Source organism: Erythrolamprus reginae, chromosome 4 (assembly GCF_031021105.1).
Source record: "Erythrolamprus reginae isolate rEryReg1 chromosome 4, rEryReg1.hap1, whole genome shotgun sequence".
Classification (NCBI taxonomy): Eukaryota; Metazoa; Chordata; class Lepidosauria; order Squamata; family Dipsadidae; genus Erythrolamprus; species Erythrolamprus reginae.
In genome coordinates this window covers 76,572,805-76,598,699 of record NC_091953.1, presented here as the reverse complement: position 1 = coordinate 76,598,699, position 25,895 = coordinate 76,572,805, and the positions used below count along the sequence as shown (strand labels likewise).

The following is a 25,895-nucleotide window of genomic DNA, read 5'->3' as shown; positions in this document are numbered from 1 at the left end:
TGAGTGACATTTTTTAATGCATAATGGCTTGATAATGATTCCCTTTCCTTTAAAGTAAAACATGCACTTCAAACTCTACTGTTAATCATGTCCAGGGGTAAATGTTCTTTTTTTCTATAAAAATATTTTTGTACCTATGGTGTTTTTAAATATATATACTCCAAAATGCATATGTGTATAAGATGGTGTCAGTTAAATTTATGGTTATTTGGAAGAATTTTTCAGTTTGTTCATAAAAACAAACATGCTAAAGAACCCACTGCGTTGTATAAATGCAAATTCTGAGAAGAGTAGTATCCACTGAAGGAAAATTTGCCTTCCATTAGAGCCACCTCAGTAAAGCTTTATCTTAAATTCTCTCTGCAACATTTACCAAAAGTCTTCTTTTAGGGGCAAGCCATGACATGTTTTAGGTTATTGCAATGTTGGTGTATTGTGACCAATTCCTTTCATTTCTTGTTAGTTGACCTATACCTTTGTATATGTTGGGTGGAGATGGCAATATGTTTGTGTATGTTGGGTGGAGATGGCAATACCTTTCATGCATACATGAAATGTGTTGTACAACAATTTCTTATCCATATATGGCATCAGTTTACAACAAAGCAATTTAGGAGAGGTTGGCTTCATTTTTTTTCTGGTGAATTACCCAAAGTGAAATGTTTCCATTTTTTGTCATGGAGCTTATTCAGAAAACACAGCCCTTGGATGTACATGAGGCTGGGGTTAGGGAGGAAAGTGTCTCAGAAAAAGAAAAGGGAGGAAGGAGTTCAGCTTTGTGAAACTTCCTGGGAAGCCTTAGCTGGGATTTATGGAAGGCCTTGTTTTACCTTCCTTACCTTGCCAGAGCACCTTTCAAAGTTGAAAAGCTTGGTGTGGTCTCCCAAGAGTCTGACAGGTGTTCCCTGCCAGCACGGAGCCAGGAAAGGGAAAGATTGTGGGTTTCGGTGATGGCTTTGAGGGATTGACAGGCGTCACAGCCCGGCCTTCTTCTAATCCGGGGAAGACCGAAATTCCTTTTTGAAGCGCTCGCAAGGCCAAGCTCCGTCCGCCACGGCCAACTGTAAAGCCACTCCCCCATCAGCTGCGGAAAAATAGGCGCCCTTTTACTGGGGGAGGGGGGTGTTGTTTGCAGCAGCCGAGTGACATGGGATTAGGAGGTTGGTAAACCAGGGGCTCGGGCTTTTCAATGGGACGGGGATGTAATCCTTGGAGGCAATTTCACGGGGTTTGCTTCAGCTCCGTGGCAGGTCAAATGGCTTGGAAAAGGGAGAGATCAGGCTGGGGGAGGAAGGCTTTCAGCCTCGCGGAAAGGGACAGGCAGAATCTGCCGCTCTTCCCAATAGAAGCAGTAATGGCTGGGGCAAAACAGCGCCATTTTTCTTCCCGCCTCTAGGACTGAAGAAAGAAAAACCCGATGTGTGGCAAACCTCACTTTCGTTCCTCAGAGCTTGGTCCTGAAAGGTTCCGCCAAATTTTCAACCAAAACAGCCCAGTATACAGCTCAGCAGTCTCTGACAGCCTCTCATTTTCCTACCCAACCCAGCCTATATGTGTGAGGGCTTCGAGCGGGCGCCAAGACACCTCCAGCTCCTCATTCCCCACAGTTGCTGGCTGGTACACAGCCCGGGCCTCGGGACAGGCTGACCTGATCTACAAGCCCACTCTTAGGGATGGAGGCCACTAAGCAGAAGCCTTTCAAGTGCCTCCCCAAATCACCCTCTTATGAGGAGATGCATTTTCGGGGAAGGAAGGAACGAAAAGGGACCAAGAGAGGGAGAGGCGGGTGCATACCAGCTTTGCTCACATTTAAAGCGAAGAAAAATGTGCCCATTGAAAATAATGCAGGAAGCGTTCCTTGTTAGAACAGCCAAGATGTTGATTTGGGAACAATTCTTATTCTGATTTGGTTGTATTCCCCAATAAGTGCATTTGATATGGTCAAGGCTTTCTAGGACACTCCTATTGGTGTTAGCTATTTTAAGGGTCCTGCCTAAGCCACGATCTTATGCCCACTTTCCAAAATCTCAGTGGGACTTTCCTCTGAGTAGTTAGGGGCAGAATTGAGCCATATCCTTTTACATCCACGTCATAGTTCTGGACTTAGTTTCCCTTTTTGATATCTTCCAGTAATTCTGCGACTACAATTTCCAGCCAAGCCATTAATTTATTTATTTGACTTATTTATTTATTTGACTTATTTATTTGACTTTGGGTGAGTTTGGCAAGTGGGTGAGGATTCTACACTAACCAAACCCAAGTCTGAGAATTTTTTCGAAAAATTTGGCAAAGCCTTTTTTACTTATCAGTTCGAACATTTGAAAAGTCCATCTTTTCTCCACATTCTATAAAGAACTCAATCTTTCGCACCTGCTTATACACCCCCCCCTCCCTGTTATTAGCACGGTTGTTTTCAATGGCACTGAACCTCCAGGTAGCTTTTGGAATTATTGATAAACGTGTGGATATATATAGAGAGATTTATTTTCTATGGGTAACTTTCCCACTTAATCGCAAGGAAAAGTGAGAGCAATAACAACATTACACAAACGTAGGTTTCCGATGGCCTTTCTCTGGCTTGCTGGCATTCTCTTGGGTTTTGGGAAACTACACTTAATACGTTAAAGAATTTGTACATAAATATTTGTCTAGGATCCCTATAATATCTACAACACAGAAATCTACAGAAATGACAAACTTGTACAAACACTACACTGAGTGCAATTATTGTATAACATTTCAAATATACAAAGCTCTGGATTTTTTTTTTTCGTATTTTTTAATAACAATGGTATGTACAGTATCGGGTATCACAGTATAGTAACTTAAACAGTCCATATGCTAGCGTTATATTTCCCTTTGGTTTACTATAAAACCCTTGGTTGATGTGATCGGTGGACAAGAGACCAGACCCGCCCCTCCCCAAGTGCTCTACTTGGCTTTGACCAGCCTTGGCTCTGTCAGCAAGCATCTTTTCTGGGCGGTTGAGAACAGCCTAGGCAAAGAGCGCAACCTGGCCTCCGTTGCCCTTCATTTTCTTAGCAACCTCACCGACCTCCCGGTCTTCTCTCCAGCCTCTCGCAACTCGGGCAGGTACTTTGCTGACCCAGTCGCCGATTTAGTAAGGAAAAAACTCCCGGCCGACGAAGGGTGGGCTCCTGCGGATTGGCCCAAGGGAAGCCGCAGAAATGGCGCCACCCCGCCTCCAGAAAGCGTGTATCTACTGGCTTCCCTCCCGTTTTGGTCTTGGAACGTGCCTCCGCCGATTCGCCCACCAACGGCTTAGCACACCTCTTTGCCCGCGCTGTTCCCGGGGAGGATATTGAGCTGTGTGAGCTGCGCCGCGTGCTCCTTGGCTTTCAGGCGCAGCGCCGCAATGCTGGAGGCACGCCGGTCCGCTGCCGCGGTGGCCGGGTCAGAGAGCCCACTCGATTGCACGGCGTTGTCCACGACAGGGGTTGGCTGTCGCAGCAGAGCAGCTGCGGTGGAAGCGCTAGTCAGCGGGGCCATGGTGGAAAAGAGCCTGCAAGCAAAGGAGACGCGGGACAGTCAATCTTAAGTTAGCCGAAAGTCCCACAGTTGCTTTTATGGTGGCGAGAGGGGGCTGCCATTTCGGTTTCAGTTTTATTCTCTGCAGGACAGGCGGCTTTTCAGAGCTCTAAAAATCGGGAAGGCGACAATTTGCCAATCTCGAACTGGAGAAGCCTGATTTAGGTAATCGCAGGAAAATAAGAAAGTCCCGTTTTGCGTCCGCTTTCTGGCCTCCTCCCGAACTGGGAACTGAATCCCGCATTCCCTCTATTTAGGGCGCCTCTTCTGCTTGCAATTCTGCACGCTTCTGATGGGACAACCTTGGCGAGCCATTCTGAACCCGAAAGTTGTGGGAGGAGGCTCGAGAAAGAGGAAGATTGAAAAACCCCGATGGGCAGAGTCGCGTTTATAGGTTGCTAGGTCGACCGTTTGTTGGCGACCGTAGCTCTTTTCAAGAAACTAGCAACCGTTCAAAACTCGCTTGCAGGGAAAGCTAGGGTAGGCTGACTCGGCTCTTCTCGCCCCTTCCCGCCAACCTACCACTAGGATGGCTTTCGATAGACCTTAGCTGGTCTGCCGAACTTGCTCTCGCCCCCTTAATTAGGGTGTCCGTCTGTGGCAACCCCCGTCTGTCTTATGAGAAACTTCCCGGCGCCCGGATGTCCAAAGCAGCGCCCGCCTCTCGGCTTCGCTCCGCGTAGATCCCCCTCCCCAGCGGGGAGTGCCGTTCTAGCGGATTGCCTCACAGCGGAACTCCAATTACGTTCCGGCAACCCCTAGCAATGACACAATCTGCGGCATGCTTTCCCTGTTCCTTTTTTCGACTGCGTTTCTCCCGGTGTTATTCAGCTGACCCTCTTTGACCGGCACGTCGAGAGACACGAGCTCTCCATTAACCAAGGAGGTGATTACTGACATCAGCGCGGCAAGGAATTGAACTGCGGGCTTGGAAGGCAACGGGAGGGACCAACTAAGACCAAACTTGCTAGGCTCTGGGACAGGCTGCCGGGGCTGGCGCCTGGATTCCGTCTGAAGTGGCTTCTGTCCCCAGCTTACCCGCCGTGCTCAGTGAGAGGCTTTATACAGTTCAACTCAGAATGGCCTCCCTGGCCTTGACTAGACTAGACTTCTGTAGCCTTTAGTTTGCAGAATGGAGGCCTGCAATACCAATCTTCCACAATTGGGAACCTCATGGCTGGAAATATTAGCAAACTAAAACTGCTAACCGCAGCTCTGGGGAATCTGATACGTGTAGATTAAAACCGCCTTCCTAAAAACGCTGGTTATTAAGAGCAGAGGGAAATCTCGCTCAAGAGGATGAGGTGTTTTTTTTCTACCCTGCACCCACCCTGTTCTTTTCCTTGCAGGGCTGCCCATTAAAATATGTTCAGCGAGTTTTTTGCAACTAACTTTTCAATGTTTTTGGCGGGAGGAACCAGGCTACATAGTTTAAAGAAAAGCATTAAAGCACGGGAACAGTGATCGTTAGGGGGCGTAGTAATCCAGTAACGTTTGGGAAATCGAATCACTATACTTGTGAAGGGGAAACAAAAACAGTTTCATTTTCATTGGTAGACATTCCTCGCCACTTAAAATCTTAATTTAACTTGGATTTCCATTCCTCCTGCAAGAGATAATTTTGTTTTAAGTGGCGGCATACCCCATGAATATATTTTCATTTTATTCTCGTTAATTTTTCCCTTGTATTTTCATCTTTCCTGTTTTAATAAACTCGGTTCTGTCTCGTTGTCTATTTCATTAGCTACAGGCTTATTTCATTGTTTGAATTTATCTAAGGAAATGCAACTATAGTATCGCCCATCCCCCTGTCTGATTTATATTTTTTCTATCCAGCGGATTGCCGTCCAAGCTAGGCAACTTGGCCGCCCCTCTCGAACGCGGTGTTTCAATTGCATTCAGTTTAATTAAATATGGGCCACCTATGATTTTCCTCTCCTCACATAATGTCATTGTATATTGCAGACCTTCCTGTAGGCATTTAGAATAAAATATACTCTTATTATAGGGAAATAATTCCCAACCTCCTGATCATTGGGAGACGGGGATACCCAACTTCTAACATATGTTTAAACTTTAATCATCGAAATGACTTTCCAAAGCTTTTTTCAAATCGCTTTCCAATTGTAATATAGAAAATCAGACGTGATTCGCACGAGGTTTTAAATCCATATTTTTTTTAAAAAAACGAGAACTCCAGAAATGTGCAACCCTCTTACAGCCTCCCAAATGGATTTTTAGATACGTGAATAGATTGGACCATTATTTGGACTGCAGCCAAGCCTACGTTGGATACAGAGAACTTCTGATTAATCGTAGCCAGGGCTGGACAGCACATGTGGGAGGTTGAAAACGGTACATTCATCTCCCCCCCCCCCCGCACCTTTAGCTTTCATTGATCTTGGCACTGAGAATTCTTAGGATTGTTTTTTTTATGTGTTCCAAATCCTTAGACGGTAGGGTTCTACTCATCCTCCCTAAGAACCAAGTTGTCCCTAGCTCCGCCCCTTTGGCTTCAAAAATAGGTGCGTCTGGATCTACATAGCACATGCGTTCTCCTAGGAAATATCCCCCAACTTTACCCTTGTGCCGCAGGACAAGTTCAGCACCTCTTCTGTGACCCTCCGCTGACTAATGGGGGAAGGCACCAGGTGCGGGTGGGGAGTTTACCTGCCAAAAGCTGGACTGATGAAGGCCGGGTGTCGAAATACAGCCGCTCCCAGGAAAGTGCTGAGGCCTAGCGGGGTGCTGCTGGGGGGCAAGGCTGCAGAGCCCGGAGGTGGGAGGCTGGGAAAGGCGGCGGCGGCGGCGGCGGCGGCCGTCCAGGCAGAATCGAGAGCTGGGTGGTGAGGAGGGAAAGGACTAGCATCAAGGTAGGGACTGAGCGGATGAGATGCCGACAGCGGGCCAGGGAACGGCAGGCCGGGTGGGTGGCTTTGAGCACCGGCCTTTTCCCTCTTCCGCCATTTGGCTCTCCGGTTCTGGAACCAGACCTGGAAGCCAAAAGAAAACAAGGGGCAATGCGATTAGTAAGCTCCGGCTCCTCGGCGGCCAGCAAACGATCTTCAGAAGCCCGATGACCCGCCTTCGGGCCGCGATATTGCGGAGGACAGCCAACAAAAGACCGGTTCCTAACCTCGCCAGACCCATCCAGCAGAGGAAGAGTGGGAAGCTTGTCTGGGTAGATACTCCAGAAAGCCATCTCGTAATCTAGCGCTTTTCTATTTTTCCGGCAGAGAGGGAAAGAAACACGCCTCCATCTCCTGGAAATAGTTTTCAAATATTTTCAATAGACTATGGGTTTCTCATCTTTTCTCTAGATTCTAGAAGGAAGTGAAGCAAATTGGTCCTCTTATTTATTAAGAGAAGTAATCCAAGGCTTCAGGTGAATGTATTAAAAGCTCCTTCACTCTGTATAAATCCAAAACAAAGGCTCAAAGCGGTAGATGGTCTTCTAAATTTAAGATATTGAACAGCTTTTTCATAGTTTCCTGCGAAATCAGAGGTGCAGATATTTAAATTAAATATTCTAACAGATAGAGGCATATACTGACTTATGCTCAAGTTTTCCTATTCAAAAGTAAAAATCCAAAGGGATACATCTACTTTTTAATGCAGCATTTCTTTTCTTTTTTTACCATTTTGGGGGGATTTAGACTGTTAGCCTTGGCTTGGACATATATAAACAACAAATTATTCTGATTATGTTTTATTGATATCCCTTTAAATGATGTTCTGCTGATATCCCTTTAAATCAGACTGTGCCATCGGAATGAGCTTTTAAAATATATTTCTCTTAGAAATAAGCACTTTGTTACTGACTTCCTATTGGAGGAGTTTCTCTGATATAGTCTTTTTTCTCATAGCTCTAAATCTTCAATTTCCACCCATCCTCTGGTAGCCTCGCCAAAGAGTGGGCACAGTGACTAGGAAGTATATGCTACTGCATAAGACATGCTGAAATATTCAAAAAGCAATATCTAATGTTTCCTAAAACTTTACATGTAACATTTCTCTATCCTTCCTTTTCTCAGCGCCAAAGTTTTTGGCAAATGTTTGAATGGTTTGGGCAATTTACGTGGCAGGTTAAACATATTAAAGACTTTGATACTTGAGAGAATTAGTAACAGTAAATAATCTTTTGCAGCTATTCATCTGCAGGTCCTATGTTTTTTAACTAAATCTTGGCTAAATAAATTTCCATAACTAATAGTAATAATAATTTATTAGATTTGTATGCCGCCCCTCTCCGAAGACTCGGCTCACAACAGTAATACAAAATACAAATCCAATGTTAAAAGCAAAAACAGTTTTAAAACCCTTAATTAAAAACAATCATACAACCCAAACAAACCATACATAAAACGGAGTAGCCGAGGTGAATCAATTTCTCCATGCCTGGTGACAAAGGTGGGTTTTTAGGAGTTTTCAAAAGGCAAGGAGGGTGGGGGCAGTCCTAATCTCTGGGGAGGAGTTGATTCCAGAGGGTCAGGGCCGCCACACAGAAGGCTCTTCCCCTGGGTCCCGCCAAATGGCATTGTTTTGTTGATGGGGACCCGGAGAAGGCCAACTCTGTGGGACTTAATCGGTCGCTGGGATTCAGGCAGATAATATCAGACATTGTCATATTTTGTCCTGTTGTAAAGCTTAAGTAGCATTAACAATTACAACAAAGTGAAAGGAACAGAAAACGAGAGTTTGCTTTCTAAGAATTTTGATTCCATTTCCACCAAATAAAAGAGTTTGGAAGTGAGAAAGAAGGAAAACATTATAAGTGGCAAAAAAATGACTTCTTTGCATAGCTCTTGGTTTGCTCTGATCACCTCCAAGAAGGCTCTCCTTATAGCCCTACTTACATCCAGCACATGAACTGAGCATTAAGGCAATGAAAATATTGGTATCTCCCAGTGTGCCTTTCCTGTTTCAATTAGCAATGCCTCCCCCATTCTGCCTCTTATTGAATTAACAAGTCTGAGTATACCCAAAGGTAAACCAAAAGCTTCTAATAATTCATATTCTCCTTAATTACATATTCTCCCATGAATGAGAACAAAGGGGAGGGTGAAAAAGAAAGATGGTGATGAGGGGAAGGGGGGGTCTCAGTTTCTTGCTCACTCTTTTTTCGGTTATTTAACTTTCTCACGACTCATTCCCCTGAGCTGAAAATCCTGAGTTGCTGTCACATCTCTGTTTGGCAATAAAGAAATGTGTCAACAGAGAGGAGGGAACTGAGCTCTTCATTAGCTTCTCTAATGCAAGAAGCTGTTGTGTATTAAATGAGCCATATGGAATTTATGGTGCTTTTGCTGTACTTGGCTTTCTGTGTAAAGTGATTTGCTCAGCACAGAGCCCAAAGGCCAAGCCATCTGTTGGGAGTTTGGTTGCCCCCCTGCACTGTTGCAAAGGCAATTCTGCCTTCCGCCAACCTACTTGAATTACCTGGCATGCTCAAGCCCAAAAAGAAATCAGAAGCACTAGGTCCCTCTCAGATGTTGGGGCAGGGGTTGAGAAGGAAGTCCCCTGTTCTTTTCTGAGTCCTCTTTGCTCTTGCACCAACATGCCTGGCTTACTCTTTGATATATTTTTGAAGGGTAAAAATTGTCAGAAGTGTTAATTTCAGAGGGGAAAGAAAGGAAGTTTTGTTGGAGACCTCCTGGACATAGTCTCTGAAAGGAAAAAAATTGAAGAAGCACCCACTTCTCTCAATTTTTTTAACTTAATTTGGGGTGAATGAAAGGATGAATCCAACAGGATGAAATCAATGATTAAAGCATTTCGTTTTGCGCAACTGAGAAGCTCCCCTGTCCAATATATCTGGCTCCCACATCAATTTCCATCCCCTCCCCCCTCAACTCACCTGTACTCTGGCTTCAGTCAGATCCAGGCGCATCGCCAGCTCTTCCCTGGGAGGGAAAGAAGTACAAGACAGGTGCTCAGGTGAAACTCTGAAAGGGTCCGGGAACAGGTACAGTGAGGTAGAAACTGCAGAAGGCCATGATTAATTCCACCTTCTCCTCCTCTGTTGCTCAGATCAAAGCGACCCCATCTGCTCAACTCCACATCAGACTTGGCCTCAGCTTTTTGTCTTAAAGTCTTTTGGTGGTGGTGGGATATACCACACAGGGGTTTCCCTGGACCATCCTTCCTCTCCCTTCCTGGATCAAAGCTGGAAATATTTTACCCTAAGCCTCAAGCTCGCTGCTGGTACCTGATGGCCCAGACAGGCTTTACCTGTTGATTTCCCCCAAGCTCAATTTACTTTCCCACTATTCCCTTTTTCTCCAAAAAGAAAGAGGGCAGCGTTCCCCAGAAGGAGTCAAGCCGGAGCCCACCTCCTCTCTAGTATCTCCAGCCAAGGCCTTTAACGAAAATTCCCACCTTCAAATACTATGCTGCAGCATGGGGGAGATCCATTGGGCTGCAACACAAGCCCTTCGTTGTGGTGATTATTGCAACAATTAAAGCAAATCGGAAACCATTAGAATGTTAGGGAGCTGCTCACAATCTGTTTACTTCGAATTCGGGCGACTCGCGGGAAAATTGGCTCGCCCTCCACTCGGAAGAAAAGGGCAGCGCTTTCGTGCTGCCAAAAAGAAAGTTCCCGGACCGATCTGCATGAACTATTTAAAAGGTCCGGTACATTTCTGCACTAATGTGTGTCCGGGGCAGTGGAAAACCCGACATCATCCTCAAGTTCACATATCGGGATTTTGGCACTGGAATCAGACTGTTTGGTGTGCTCCGCTGACCCATTTCCAGGGAAAAGACGGAGTGGTTTTCTGGGTTCTGGCTAGGCTAGAAAGGTAGCGTGCGTATCAGTGACGGAGGATGGCATTGTAGTAGCGGAATCGAATTTGACTAAGCGGCTAAGAAACCGCCTTAGCAAGGGATCCATCAGTTTCTTTCCATCACTCAAACGCAGCCCCCCTTTCCCGAGGGAATAACATGCACTGTGACAGGTTAACGAAATTAAAGAGACACCTCCCTCCCTCTTTCTCTTTCCCTCAAAAGAGAAGAAAATTAGAGGAAGAATCCTAGGCAATTGGTAAAAAAAGAGAAGAAGATCGAGTAAACTGCCGAATTTACACCCAGGAAAATTGCCTACGAACTTGGTAGAATAAGAGCTCACTTCGGCAAACAATCCACGCATTTTGCAGTTCAATTAGAGTATCTTTTCTCCCTCACTGCCCTTTTAGGGAAGGGACAGAGTTGAGTTTTATTAACAGAGCCTACTTTTGCTTCTCTGTTGGCAAAAGATTGGGAGAATTTGTGCTCCTGCAAAATTGAAGGAATTCCTAAGGAAAGGGCTGAATATTTAATTGATTCATATTATTAATTAATTATCAATCCAGAAGGGTTAATACGATGAATCAAGCTCACCAAAGTAAATCTGAAGCTAAGGAAAGGCGAAGATTTTCCCTGTCAAGGTGCAAATATTCAGGAAGCCATTTTACTTTTGGATGGAGGCTGGGTCCGAAAGTTCCATCCAGTGCTTCAGGAAAATTTGGTAATTCTCAGCTTGACCGAAGTTTCCTTTCTAAGCTGAGGCACATCCAAACAACAGCAACAGCTTTCTCGTCCCCAGCTCCATTTTTTCCAACTCCTATTTTCCGGATCCCATCCAGCAAATACTACCGTCTGCGAGCAGGCAAGCCAGCCCTTGCAGACTCTGCCAAAATGCTCCGGCCGAATGCTGCCGCCTCGTTCCATATTTTTAGCATTCGAAAGCGGAATACTTTGATCTTTTCCTATCTGTATGTATGTGACTTCCATTGAGAGGGCAGCTTTCCAGCTTCAACGGAAAACTGTGAAACTGATACCTGACAAGCCTAGCCAGAGCATCCGAGCAAAAATAGATTGGTTTAGCAACGATGTGCCCAAAATTTGGCCACACCTATCCTTGGCAGACTAGCTTAAAGCCCAAAGTCCAGCGGAGAGCTGGACACGATAATTCGCAAAGGCAGCTGAATTTGGGGAAAGGTGACTGCCCAAAGCACGGGAACAGCGAAAGGGGGAGGCAAAGCGGGGCACGAAAATGAGTTTTGTGGAGGACGACCCAAAGAAGACCCGTGAGGCGCATCTCCTCTTCAAATCTTTTCCCTTTCCAGCCCTGCATATCCTTTCTTATGCCTACCTGTTTCCTGCTTCCGTTTCCTTCTGATCTTGTACATGTAAAAACCGAAAGAAATATTTTAAAAACTTTCGCCCCAGAGGATTTTATGCCCAGTCGATCCGCCTTTCTTGATCTTGCAGCTCTTTTTCCTCATTCCTATGAGTTTTGTCGACGTTCCATCCTGACTTAGAACCCCTTCCCACCCTAGAACCACTTAGAGGCTAGCTGTTTCATCAGTTCATTCCCTACCTGGTGAAGACATCTGGATAGTGGGTCTTCTGGAAGGCCCTCTCGAGCTCCTCCAGCTGGTAGCTGGTGAAGGTGGTGCGATAACGGCGTTGTTTTCTCTTGAGCAACCCCTCCTCAGAATCACTGCCTGCCGACAGGCACACGCTGTCCTCACCATCCTTGCCGTCGGCCAGCTCATCTGCAGGGAGCAGCAGCTCCTCTTTGGGCGAGTCGCCGGCGCCCTCGCTTCCCATCGCGGCAGGCCCCACGCCAGTCCCACCCGCGGACCCCGAGCTCCGTCGGGCATCTTTGGCCTCGGTTAGCAGTTCGTCGTCCTCGTCCAACTCCTCATCCAGCTCCTCGGCCTCCTCTTCCTCCTCTTCCTCGTCCTCATCATCTTCTAGCAGTTCCTCCACTCGGCTTGGCCTACAATCGGGGCCGCCGCCAGCTCCAGGGTTGCTCAAGTCGTCGAGGGTACGAGCGGTACGCGCAAAGGGCGCGTTCTCCCGGTAGGACTTGCTTCGACTGATGCTGACCTGTGGCGCCTGGCTGATCTTGAGAGAGTCCCACGACGAGGTAGTTGCCTCGGCCCGCGCCAGCAATCGGCCCCCACCAGGCCCATAGAGGCGGCGCAACTTGGGCGGCAGATGCAGCTCGCCCATCTCGAACCCCGGCGGGCTGCCCTTGCCTGGTCCTGCCAGAGACAGAGACATGCACGGGTCGTCAGTCCAGATGGGCTTCTTGGCAAGAGGGACCCCTCCTGCAAAAAGTCCCAGCGTGTGTCATCCCAACCCGCCCATCTTCCTCCGCAGCTGTCTAGATTGAGTCAATAGAACCCAAAGGAATTCCGTTAGAATCCAGGCAACTCGCCGTTTCCGTAATAACAGACAAAGTCTGTTAAGTTCATAAACAGATTTCAGGCAGATTTACAGAATATAAAACAGCTTATATTTGAAAGCAGCTGCAGCAAACAGCATTGCCAGAGAACATCTCCCAACCTTACTTTGGTTTCAAATATTATTACTTTCAAATACCAACTAAAGGGAGCCCCCCCCTCGTCTAGCTGGCATATGACACCTATGGGTTCTGTCAAATTAATTTCCACATTTCTTTGGAGGTAGAAAGACAGATTCGCCCTTGAAGCCAAACCTGAAACTCCAGGCCGGAGAGAAAGTGATTTCTCTCCCTCTCTCCCTTTATGAAGAAAATCAAAACGGAACCTCTAATTTCCTACAAGATTTGGACACTGAACTGGAGTGTCCTCCCCTCCCCGCTACCCAGTTGGTTTCGCCTTTAATCTAGGCCTAGCAGGCAAAGGCGCTGCCAAGTTGAAGAAATACCCGCACAGAACTCTTGACAACAGTTGACATTTGCCACCACAACGCCACCGTAAAAACCCGTAAAGTGAGGAGGGCAGAAAAAGAGATCCTCGGTTTTGCATCTACTCCCCACCGCCCCGCCTTTTCCCTGAGTAGCGTAAACCCTGCTAGGTTTCAGCCCAGTGCACCGGAGAGAGAGAGAGAGAGAAAGACTGGGACAGCAGGGCGCACGGGGAGCGGAGTTCTTCCGAACTTGATTCGGCCTTCAACTGTCCGACTACTCAATTTGGGACTGTCTGAGTTTGGGGACCAGTTACTTACCGTAGAAGCGCCTTCACCCTATGCAATCCCTGGGCCAAGGGTGCAGTGGGAGGGGTCAAAAGACATTCAGGATTGCGAGCAAGACAGGAATCTACCTCTCATTTCTTCGAAGCTATGTTCCCTCCCTTTTCCACCCCCATTCCACTCTTCTCACCTTGACCGGTCTTGTCCGGCTCCGTCTTGTTGGCCAGAGGCGGCAGATTAGGAGCTGCTCCTAGCAGCCGCATCTTGCAAGGACTCCTCCTGCCCAGGATGCTGTCGATGCAATAGGAGGAGAGCAAAGTTGGCGATTTACTTTTGCATTCGGGCCTCTCGGAGCAGCCCTCTTCTTGGTATTGGCTGCTCATGGCTTTGGCTTGCTTGCACTCTCCCGGGCCGTGCGAGGGTTGAAGTTTGGCTGGGGCTGGTACCCCTCCCCCCACTAAGCAGCAGCTGAGACTTGCCCCTCTTCCTGCCCAGGACTCGAGGAACCAGGATAGTGACTGCGCTGCAATCGCTTAGCTCTTGATTCCCTCTCCTCCACGTGCTGGAAGGCGCGCTCTGATTGGCTCTTGCCAGAGGCTGGGCAGCCTCTGGCCTCAGCCCAAGGCAAAATGCGGGCTGGATCGTGGAGGAGAAGGGGAATGGTACAGGTTGGACCAAGTTGGGTGGCTTTCCTAGACACCCTTCTTGCTGCAACTGGCAAGAAGAACTGAATCATTTTTTCCATGAAAAAGAAAAGACAACCCCCTGTCCCCGAATGCCACAAGGAATGGATAAGATTATCCCATGTACAGTACAGCACGTCTCGACTGCATTGACTAAACGTAGAAGCTTGTTTGATTCAATTATATTTTGCTTACAAGTTTAATTGCAATATTCAAGATAGCTTCCCATTATTAATTTTAAGAAATAAACTGTTGATACTTAGATTTTTGAATGAATCGCTGGATTAATCATTACTTTCACTCACTGATTTTCTTTACAAACAAAACTAATAATAATTTAGGGTGCAAACCCATGCGTACCCATTCAGAAATTGATCTTATTTATTTCTTGGGCGCTACGTTTAGAATTTGCATCCTTAACATGAGAATTTACATAAAGACTGTAAAGATTCACACACTAATATTTACTTAGACAAAAAAACCCCATTTACAATTAAGAGGATAAAGCAGCCGACAAGTTGCTAGGGGAAAACTTGACGGGCCATCCAAACCAGCACATTACGGACTTTGTGATGTATTAGTTATACAGTATGTAATTTTAATCGCTGTGCATAGGAATTATAAAACACCGATGTTCATAATCCTCCCTCTCCCCCCTTCCTTCTTTCCTTCCTCACCAAAGCAAATTCAGATCTACCTAAGATTAAAAACGAACATCGTTGGCACGAAGCAGCGCCTTCACTGGAATAATAAAACGGGGGATTTGGAACCCAGCTGTAGAGCTTATTCATCTCTGAGATAGAGGCCAAGGCTCCCTGGCTAAAGATTAAAGTTAGGCAACTGGGAAAAGCGTTTCACTTTGAAAAAAAAAACTCTTTTTTCTTGATCTACAAGTTTTCGCTGCTGTTGTGCAAGAACCAAAACGAGCTGAGATCAGAAACAGTTTAGGCATTTGCAAGGAACTGATGGGTAATTCCAGCTGGCTTCCTCGATGCCCAAGTTCATTTTTAAACAAGCAAACTGTAATAGGGTCAATAACATCTTGTTTCAAAGGGACTATCTAGGAAACATTGTGGATTAGGAACTGAAGGCCACTGAGTATTTTCCTCGGAGGGTCAGGATCAGTGCCAAAGACTGCAAATTTGCTCTGAAGTTATTTTTATAGGGTAAGTTTTCCCGCTACCTTCTAAAGAGAAATGCAGGCAGAGAAAGCAGCAAGGAGCAAGGAAACTATAGTTGAAATCCAGGTTTGGGACAAGGGGAAAATTCCAGATCTGGTTTTCTTCCCACTGAACCTTCTTCTCCAAGCACGTCAATTTTTTTTACAAAGATATCTATTTGAATCGCTTACAATTTGTATTTAAAAATATAAGGATTTATAATTGGAATCTTTCTTACGCACTTGCCCTCTTTTACTGTAATAAACATCTGGGTGACTGTTTGAAATGCTAATAAGAGAGCAGCGTTCCGGTGCCGTGGCGGCAAAACTGTTTCGCGGCGAAGTAGAGAACCGAAGGAAGGAGAGCACCGCGCCTGCTTCCCTAAAAGATAACCCCCAAGGAGGCTCGTCCCCAAAAAGTTCTCCTCTCGATTCTTCTACCCAGGTGCTCCATGCGCAACCCGCAGTGGTTCCCAGCGCAGTGGTTCACACCGCGGTTTCGGTGGCGCTTGGTTTCATCCTGCCTTCCTCTGCTCTGGAAAACTCGGAGGTCCTTGTAGGCAACATGTGGCACCTACTCGTGCGGGGAAGAGTTTCATGGAACTTTTTAAAAGCCCCTATAAACCTTGGACTGCAAAGTCCAAGGCACAACAACCGCCACCCGGCTAAAAAGTGAAACTTGAACGTCGAAGTCCATTTCAAGAGAACTCTTTAACGACTAGGCGATTTCACCGTGGCGGTTTCCTCCTCCAGAAGAAAGGCAGAGGTGGGAGGAGGGAAACGTTCCCTAAGAAAGGGCGGGATCCGGCGGTAAGCGTCAATTCCTCCCGAAGGGCGAACAAGTCGGGAGACCAATCGCTGCCTGCCGAGGGAATTTTATTTGCCAGAGTCAGCCCGGTTGCCGGTAGAAGGGCTTGCTCTGCGCATCTTCCTGGATCCCCCTCAAGGGAACGGCCGGAGGAGTCCTGATCTCCGCTCTCGCCAGTCCTGAGGCCGAGACTTGAAAAGAAAAGGCGGCGGCGGCGGACATTTGGGTCAGTAGAGCGTCTTTCGGGACTGCCCTCAGGCGCCCTTTGCCCCGCCGGAAAAACTCCATGCCGAGGGCCAATTTCCTCCGCACCGCACTCCCCTTTCTTTTTCCGACTCCCGGACAAACCGGGTAAAAAAAAACCGGGCGAAACCGGACGCGTTTAATTTTGCATTATCCATTTTCCACCTTGCCTTTCAGATGCCGAATGGCACGCTATTGTCGGCGCATCCAACCGCCAACGACGCCGAGCTCTGCCTGGCCGCCCAAGAGCCACAGCGCCGGAGGAGCAGCCTCTAAGCCCCCTCATCCTCTCTGTGGGCTCGGCAGGGATCGATGTGGCTCTCCCTTACCCCAGTTTGTTGAATAAAAAACAGGTGCGCCCTCGAATTGCCAAAATGCTGAATCTCGCAATTAATATTCTATTGCCCCTCAGGGGCTTGTCAAAACTCCCAACATCAGTCTGACCCGCTAGAGCGATCGTGGCACGGCAAGAAAGGGAAGTGAAAGTGAATCACTCCATAGTTTTCGGGAAAACACTTAATGTTCTGTCAGCCAAAGGGAATGAAACTCCTTAGATTTTCCAGCATTCATTTCTTTTAGTTATTCGCTTGCTTAAGTCGGCACAAAGCTGCCGCTTCTTTGCTTGGCGTTTCGCCTAGCTGTCCCGGGCCTGCTGAGGGGGTCCTGTCTGGGTGAAGAGAAGGCTCTACTTCTAGATATAGTAGAAGCTGATAATTCATCCCGCCTGCCACTTCTCCCTTCGGGAATGCGAGAACCGGCTCATCTCGAGGCTTGCCATTTTTGCCGCGGAAGTCGGGGCTTCAGTCTACACCCCGCATTCGATAATTTGGACCTCGACATTCCTGATGATTTTTCAGCAACTACCTCCGTAGAGATTCCCCACCTACCCATCAGAACAATTAAACAATCAAGGCCAGAAGGCAGAACTGGTGCGGTCGATCTATCCGCTTCTGGAATCCCCTACAACCAGGTGATCCTTCCCCTGCACATTTTTAGTTTTCTGGATTCTCAATCCCTTCCTATCTTCCTGCCAATTTCTTTTCCCCAACCATCTATTTTTCCCTCCACTAATGCTAATTTAACCCCGAGCTGTCTGTTGTAACCTTTTGGATGAGTGCAGGGGAAACAATAGTGCAGTGATCCAAACGATACAAAACGATTAGAGTTTTACTCGGAATTTTCCTCTTCCAACCAGAGCCAAGGACTTGTGGGTGAGGCAGGAGCAAGTTGCTTTGGCCGAGATGAGCAGCCTTGGGTGGAGCTTTCCACTTCAGCTCCTCCGCACCATATACCTCTGCTAGTGGTTTGAGAAAGAGCATCTTTGTCTACTTTCAGTTCAAAACTCTGCCCTTGCATAGGACAATGCTCTTTTGCAAAATGATTGGAAACAAAGCAAGTGCTGATGGAGCTCTGCTTAGCCTGGAGGATGTGCCAAGTTTCATGAGCCACACTAAGAAAGGAAATTGCAGAATGCTCTGAGCATTATTGGGTCCCACTGATGTTTTTAGGGGGGAATGAAATGCAATACAGGAGTGAAGTTTTTGTCCAGCAAAGATGAACATCTTCTTGATTTCAATGAGTCTAAAAGTTGCACCCCCCTTTTACTTGTAACCAGAAATGAAAGATGATCAGAAAACATGTCTGCTTAAATACTGTATACTATAATCTGTTTCAAGAAGCAAGTTTGAATGCTTTCATTTATTTTAATGGCTTTATTAAAATATTTACATGCCAGTTATTCTTTTACTATTGTGTCCATCTTCCACATATCCTTTTAAACAAGATTCCATACTGAACTTTATGTGTTGGATTTACCAAGGTAGGAATTCCACAACCCAAAGTTTGCCTATCTAAATCCAAAGGTCATGCCTTAGCTCAGTTAGTTCAAATGGTGGAACATTCCTCATTGGTTTTCCAGACCTGGAAAAAAACCTCCAAATATAAGATATTTTTATTGCCACATTTATTTATTTTATTTTATTTATTAGAATTTGTCAAACAAAAATGAGAACAAGAATAATGCATGTCCCCTCTACTGACCCCTTAAGTATGATGTATCATGATGTATGATGTGTGAAGGAGTCAGCATCCTTCCAGCTCTGACAGTCTTTTCTCAACTGTCTACAAAAATGCTGTTACTTTTTGCTTGTGTCAGAAATACTGTTACTTTTTAAGGAAAAACCCCAGTTGTTTTTGTTTTAAAAGAGTTAAAATAATTGAATGAATAAGATTTAAAAATAGGCAGTTTTTGTTATCTATTAATGGCCATTACACATTCATTTCTGTAGATGCAATCTTGCTTACATGTAGTTAAATACCAATAAAATGTTTCTTAAAGAATGAAGTTGAGAAGATCAGTAATAGCAAAAATAAAATATGAACATCAGTTTCTAAAAGACTAAATGAACTTTTAAATATGTGCCAGGACACAGACTGGAAAAGAGTGTTCTCCAAAGGGTAGGACAAAAAGCAACAGATGGAATCAAGGATAGAACCAACTTAGAATTTAGGAGAAATTTCTTGGCTGTTAGAACAATTAATCAATGGAACAATTTGCCTCCAGAAGTTGTGAATGCTCCAACACTGGAAGTTTTTAAGAACAAATTGGATAACCACTTGTCTGAAGTGGTACAATGTTTCCTGCAAGGGGTTGGACTAGAGGACCTTTACGACCTCTTCTTTTCTCTTCTCTTCTATTTTATTCTATTCTGAATAGTGATCGAACTATTTGTAAAAAGATAAGTTTGTAAAAATAAGTATTTGATAAGCCTTGCCATCCCCCTTGCAGTGCAATGTTTTTGAAGACAGATTGATTTCCATCTCTATGGTGAGCTAATTGTATAATGGGCTAAGTAATTGTGTAATTTATTTCCTATTCCTGTTTTAAATATCTCAAGGAATTGGGAGGCTGTCTTTGGGGAGAGGGCAAAGAATAAGCATAAAGGTTATACCTAATGAGCTTGGTTTCCTATTAGTGTAATGAAACTGTGTGTGTGTGAGAGAGAGAGAGAGAGAGAGCATATGTGTGTGCATGCGCATGTGCATGTGTGTGCAGTTTCCAATATTAAACATGGTTCCAAGTGCATGACATGTAAAGAGCACAAGTAGATTTATTGTTTTGCCTCGTTCTCTCTTTTTTTTTTTTAATTAAAGTGCTGGTATAAACAGAAAAGATGTGCCTAAAAATTCACCATAATTAAGATGTCAGTGAGAATGCAAGTTTCTAGCTTGCAAAACTCATGGACAATTCTCTACTTTGGCTGATCTGATTAAGCCATAATGTGATTTCTTTGTTTCTAGTTTATGGACATATCCATTGTGACTTGGATTATTATATGAACAAGTGACACCACAGTGGTATCTTCCACAAACTATTTTTTTAAAAAGCTCTGCTTTAATGTGATGTGTAAACCAACTCATCAGTGCAGAATCGCAGTCTTGACAGTGCAATCCTGTAAAGTATAGCTTGTTCAATTTCAGATCAGTTTATTTTGGACTGAAGTCTATAGTTTGAAATTATGATCCTTCCGTTTTTGTGGGAGCATAAAAGTTAATCTCAGTTCTAATCATGTTAAACATCTTAATATAAAACAGAAATGAATTGCAAATAAACACTATTTTCTCTATCTTTCGTATGGTGTACCCTTCTTGTAAGGCTGGCTGATTTATAGGCATAACAAAATTGCTAGATTTTGCATATGGGATATAAAACCTGACAGAACGGCAAATGGTATAGTAATGAAATGTATGTTTATGAAATGCAATCTATATTTAGTATGTTTGTTAATCAAATGTTACTTGTTTGTTTTATGTTAAATTTTTAATAAAGATTACTTTAAAAAACCTGACAAATTTGTTGACTGGGAATTTGACCATTCCTATAGTTCTAGGATTAAAACTTCCATTATAGTGCAGTATAATATTTATGCAATGCAAATACTGTTTTAAAGTTGCCTGCAACCAGAAAAATCAGTGGAATCCAAAATCCAACCAAGCATACCTATATTTTGCTACTTTCTCTGCAAAAGGTACTTTCTACAGATGTCATTGCTATTCTTTAGGGATGCTCATCAATTTTCAAAATGAAGCTCAGTGATACAGTCAACCTGTAGCATGTATAGCAGATTGAAAAACCATACTCTGAAACCTTGGTGAGATGATGCCAATGAATCCAGATGCTTTATGTTTAGAGATATAATGACAAAAAAAAATTGTTCTGACATTTTTATATTGTACAATGCCTAGAATCACTGAGAAATAGGCATTTTTCAAAGCTATGAAGATACATATCAAGCTTAGAGAGCCAAAAGCTGATGTGATGTAAGACAGCTTTCCATGAGCTTTCTTTCCATGTTCCTTTCTTGAACCTTGGGATTTTTCCTGGTAAATAATGTGAAGTTGTCAAGTGGTGAAAATGTAGTGCTGCCGAAAAATCCAGTAGCACACTTCTAAGAAAAGTGAAAAAATGTGTTAAAGAAGCATTAATTTATGCATGCAAATTATACTAACATAGCAATAGCATTAGCACTTAGCACTTCATAATGTTTTACAGCCCTCTCTAAGCGGTTTACAGAGTTAGCATATTGTCCCCATTTTACCAACCTTGGAAGGATGGAAGGCTGAGTCAATCCTGAGCTGGTGAGAATCGAACTGCTGAACTGCAAGCAGCCAGTAATCAGCAGAAGTAGCCTTCAGTAAAGCATTCTAACCATTGCATCCATGTCTCAACCTGGAGAACTTCTGTGAGAATCCATGTATTTTTAGGTTATGTTCTATTTCTAAAAATAGGGGGTGTTCCAAACATTTTGGAAAACTGTTGCAGCCAATATGACCTCAGGTCTATGGTTAAGGGTTAGTTACCATGCCACTGTATCCAGTTAGATGGCAGCATTTAATTAGCCTGATTTTTTTAAAAAAGACCTAGTAAGAAGTTGGATGGAAGAAATTTAGGAAAATTCAAGGTTGTAAGCATGACTGGAAAGCTGACAATCTATCCTGGAAGATGTCAATAGCATTCTACTTGTACATCATTTCCCAGAAAACTATACAGACATATTCATGAAATTATCAGCAGTCAGGTTTGACTGAATGAGGTTTTATTTGTAAGAAAATTCCAGCTTTAAACATAAATCACATTTCTAACAATATTTTTTAAAATATTCTTTATTAATTATATACATTAAAACCAAAAAGGAAACATAGTCTTCGGAGAGGGGCGGCATACAAATCTAATAAATTATTATTATTATTATTATTATTATTATTATTATTATTATTATTATTATTATAAAATACAAAAAGAGAAAACAAGAAAAAAAGCTGCAGACAAAAAAAGCAGTAAACAAAAAATAAGACATATAATAAACATATGCATACATTGCAGCAAAAATCAGAGAAAGAAAAGCTAGTAATATTCAATTCAATTCAATTTATTAGATTTGTATGCCGCCCTACTCCGAAAACTCGGGGTGGCTCACAGAATAAGTATAAAAACAAAGCATACAGGACAATATATTATATTATATACTTTATCATATTTCATTTCATTTTTTATAATAAATTAAACTATACTTTTCCTTTTAATATCTGATTATATTTATACATGCCCCTTTCTCTGAGTATCTAAGTTACACTTGATATAAAGGACAAAACTGTCAGCTATACTGTTGACTTCTGAAGTTTGCAATCTTACAATTAACTTCTGCAGTTTGTAGTTATGGTTTCTATGTCAGGTAGAAATTATTTCTATACAGTGGTATCTTTACCTAAGAATGCCTCTACTTAAGAACTTTTCTAGATAACAACCAGGTGTTCAAGATTTTTTTTGCCTCTTCTTAAGAACCATTTCTACCTAAGAACTTGAGCCTGGAAATTTGAGAGCAGCACGAAGGCCCAGCCAGTTTCCTGCCATTCCCCCTTTAATCCTGGCCATCTTGGGCTTTTCTGGGATGCCAGAGGAGCCTTTCAGTGGTGCTTAAGGAGGCTTTCCAGAGTGAACAAAGCATTTTCATTTCTCTGGGTGTTTGGAGAGGGAATAAACCTCTGCCAGCACCCAGAGAAAAGAAACACTCCCTTTGTTCTGGGCAGCCCAGAGTGAATGGAGCATTTTCCTTTTTTCTGGGCACTTGGAGAGAGAATAAACCACTTCACTGTGGTGACTCCCTCATGCTGCCTCCCATACACCCAGAGTGAGGTTGTCTCCCAGAATTGCCTCTGGGCCTGGAAAGGTAAAAAGGGGTGCTTTGCCAGCGGCTGGGTCAACTCGGCTTCAGCCAAACCGAGGAGTCACCACAGTGAAGGAAAGGCACCACTACAAAACGAGTGAGCAAGAGGAGAGGGGAGCTCTTCAGCATGGGAAGGAAGAGGAAGCAGGTAGCAGCAGCAGCAGCAGATGCCACCTTTTGGTCAAAGGAGCGGGAGGTTCCCCCCTCTTGCCCACCTGGGTTTCTCTCTCTGGCACAGTGTATGGGAGGCAGCCTCGTGCCAGATGTATAGGAGGCACATGCTCCTCCTTGCTGCCTCAGAGTCCCTCTTTTTTTTTAAGCCTTAAAGTTTTGGATTTTTTTTATTCCTCTCACTTCACCTTCTTCCTTCAGCAGCGACTGTCCTCCTCCTCTTCTTCCTCCTCCTCCTCCCACCCAAATTCTGAGCTTTTATTTCTTTCCTAATGGGTTTGCATGCATTATTTGATTTTACATTGATTCATATGGGAAAAATTGCTTTTCTACTTAAGAACCTGGTCATGGAATGAATTAAGTTCTTAAGTAGAGGTACCACTGTATTTTGTTTTATTTTAGCATTGTTTTATTTATATTTAGTTAATGTCATTTAGTTTAATCACATATAAATATTTGGTTTTCTATCCATTGTCCACTAGTGGCCAATGCCTTGTAGTTCGGCCTCTGGTTTGCTTATTTTTCATCATTCTGAACTGTAATTTGCCTTCATTTCAAGTTGGAGGATGAAAAGATCAATTGTTCTTTTTTCAATTTTTTTTAAAGTATTTGTTTTGTTTGAGCCATTCATACCATTTTCCCCAAGCTGTGTAGAAATCTGATTTGTTTCTATCCTGTAATTCGTAAGTCATTTCTGTTAATTTCGCACATTCAAGTACTTTAATTATGAAGTTTAAAGTAGTTGGAGTGGTTTCTTTTTTCCAATGTTGGGTGTAAAGAATTCTGGCTATGGTTAGAATATGAAGAATTAAATAACTATCTTCCTTTTTGAACTTTGGGCTAGCAATTCTGAAAAGAAATAATTCAGGTTTAAGTAAATAATTTATTTGGTAATTTGTTTTAAGTATGTTTTGATTTTTTGCCAATAATTTCTCACTTTTGCACAAGTCCACCACGCATGGTAATAAGTTCCTGTTTTGTCTTTTCATTTCCAGCAAGTTGGAGGAAAATTTGGGAACATTTTTGCTATTCATGCTGGTGGGAGGGGCCAATGATAATACATCTTATATAGCTTTCCTTTGTAGGAAGTGGCCATTGTTAGTCTGTAGTTAATGTTCCAAATTTTGTCCCACTCATTTAGATTTATGGTATAGCCATAATTTTGAGTTCAGGCTATCATTGTACTCTTAACTTCTTCTTCCATTGTATCATATTTAAGCAAAAAATTATAAAGTCTAGCGATTATTTTATCATCTGGGCCTAAAACTCCAGCTTTAAACATAAATCACATTTCTAACAATAACCTATCCCGCACAGACCCAGAAGCATTTTGCTTCTATAGTGACAAATATGACCTGATCTTGTAGGGATCAAGTGCAAAGCTATAGGGGGTAGTAGGGAAAATCCTTTTCTGATAAATGGTTATTTTGAGACTAGCATTGTTCACCACAGTCACTAATTTCTAGTAATGTCTCTATTATGCTTTCAAAATTTCAAATATGCCTGTGATTCCAAAGGTGTTCCGGATCCATGCAACACAGAATAACATTTTATGCTCTTGTAAATGTAAACTAATTATGCTGTTGCAAATGTAAAGTAATTTATATGTTCTTGTAAATGTAAACTATAAGATACTAGCAAAAGTATATCATCATCATCATCATCATCATTATTATTATGAATACAAAGGCAAATAAGCAAACAACAAACAAACAATTAATTTAACATTCCTAATTATTGGGGCTAATATCGTCATTTGTAGTAATGGTTTGGACAATTGCCCTTTGATATTCCTACTTCATTTAATTCCCCTTCTATATGGAATGCTTATTTCTTAACTTCTCCACTTAGCTTTCTTTCTGTTTAAAACATGAATAAGCACCCTAGTTTATCTTCTTGGCTTAGAGGTTAGCATTAATATGTAAACACTTACATAGCACCCCTTTATAAATGTGTCTACTGTTTATTTCTCTCTCTTTGCTTTCCCTCCTCAAATTATTTGCACAGCTATCAGGTTCTGTTAAATATTCATTTCAGTCCTTAGAAAGTTGAAAACACTTTCACTTCCTTCAGTCAAATATAATCCATTTGGAACTAAATGTTTGGGCTTCTCAATAACAAAGACTATCACTACACTTAGAAATCTGCAATCAAGAGCAAATTTCCCTTATTTTAAATAGTGACAAATAGTAATAGTAAATGGGAGAAATAAAAAACAATATGCATAGTAAGTGAGCTTTTATTTACAATTTTCTGCACTTCTACATTTTTGCTGAAGCAAGGTCTTTTTTGTGGTTTTATATGATGATTTTCATGCTCACTTTTATAATTTAAAGCAGGGGTCCCCAAACCTTTTACACAGGGGGCCAGTTCGCTGTCCCTCAGACTGTTGGAGGGCCGGACTATTAAAAAACCCTGCGGTTTTCTTAATGCTGCCGCCTTGAGGGAGGAGGAGGAGGTGAAGTGGAGCAAGTCCCCAACTCCTTGCCAAGTTTTCTTTTTCTTTCTCTCTGTCTCTCTCTTTCTCTCTTACTGTCTCACTTTCTTTCTCTCGCTCACTCACTTTATTTGTATCTCTCCCTCTTCCTTTCTCTCTCCCTCACTATTCCTCTTTCTTTCTCTCTCTTTCTCTCTCTCTGTCTCTCTTGCTTGCTTTCTCTGTCACTCATTCTCTTTCTATCTCTCCCTCTTCCTTTCTCTCTTTCTCTATCTCTCCCTCTTTCTTTCTTTCTCTCTCTCTCTTGCTTTCTTTCTCTCTGTCCCTCTTTCTCTCTCTTGCTTTCTTTCTCTCTCTCTCTCTTGATTTCTTCCTCTCTCTAACTCACTCTATCTCTCCCTCTTCCTCTCTCCCTTTCTCTCTCTCTTGCTTTCTTTCTCTCTCTTTCTTTCTTTCTTTCTCTCTGTCCCTCTCATTTGATTTCTCTCTCTCTCTCTCTTGTTCTTTCTCTTGCTATCTCTATTTCTCTCCCCCTCTCTTTTTCTCTTTTTCTCACTTTCTCTCTCCATCTTTCTTTCTATCTCGCTCTCTGTCTGTTGATCTCTCTCACACACACTCTCTTCCTCTCTCTCTCTTGTTCTCTCTTTCTCTCTTCCTTACTTCTCTGCAGAGGTCG

At 43.4% G+C, this 25,895-nt stretch overlaps 1 protein-coding gene across 1 annotated transcript; it reads right to left on the bottom strand.

Moving 5' to 3' along the window:
- Positions 1–2,561: 2,561 nt before the first annotated feature.
- Positions 2,562–14,055, bottom strand: LOC139167335 (homeobox protein ARX-like). The gene is made up of 5 exons (XM_070751803.1): positions 13,685–14,055; positions 11,912–12,584; positions 9,407–9,452; positions 6,220–6,542; positions 2,562–3,523 (listed from the first exon to the last, which is right to left on the bottom strand). Exons 1-5 carry the CDS (start codon positions 13,875–13,877, stop codon positions 3,283–3,285), a joined length of 1,476 nt encoding a protein of 491 aa, XP_070607904.1. The 5' UTR covers positions 13,878–14,055; the 3' UTR covers positions 2,562–3,282.
- Positions 14,056–25,895: the final 11,840 nt, after the last annotated feature.

Excerpts from the sequence above, each read along its gene's own strand:
- LOC139167335 (XM_070751803.1), bottom strand. The coding sequence starts at position 13,877 with ATGAGCAGCCAATACCAAGAAGAGGGCTGCTCCGAGAGGCCCGAATGC. Across the intron at positions 9,453-11,911 it reads TATCCAGATGTCTTCACCAG|GGAAGAGCTGGCGATGCGCC; the intron begins GTAGGGAATGAA and ends TTTCCCTCCCAG. Across the intron at positions 3,524-6,219 it reads ATCAGTCCAGCTTTTGGCAG|GCTCTTTTCCACCATGGCCC; the intron begins GTAAACTCCCCA and ends CTTTGCTTGCAG.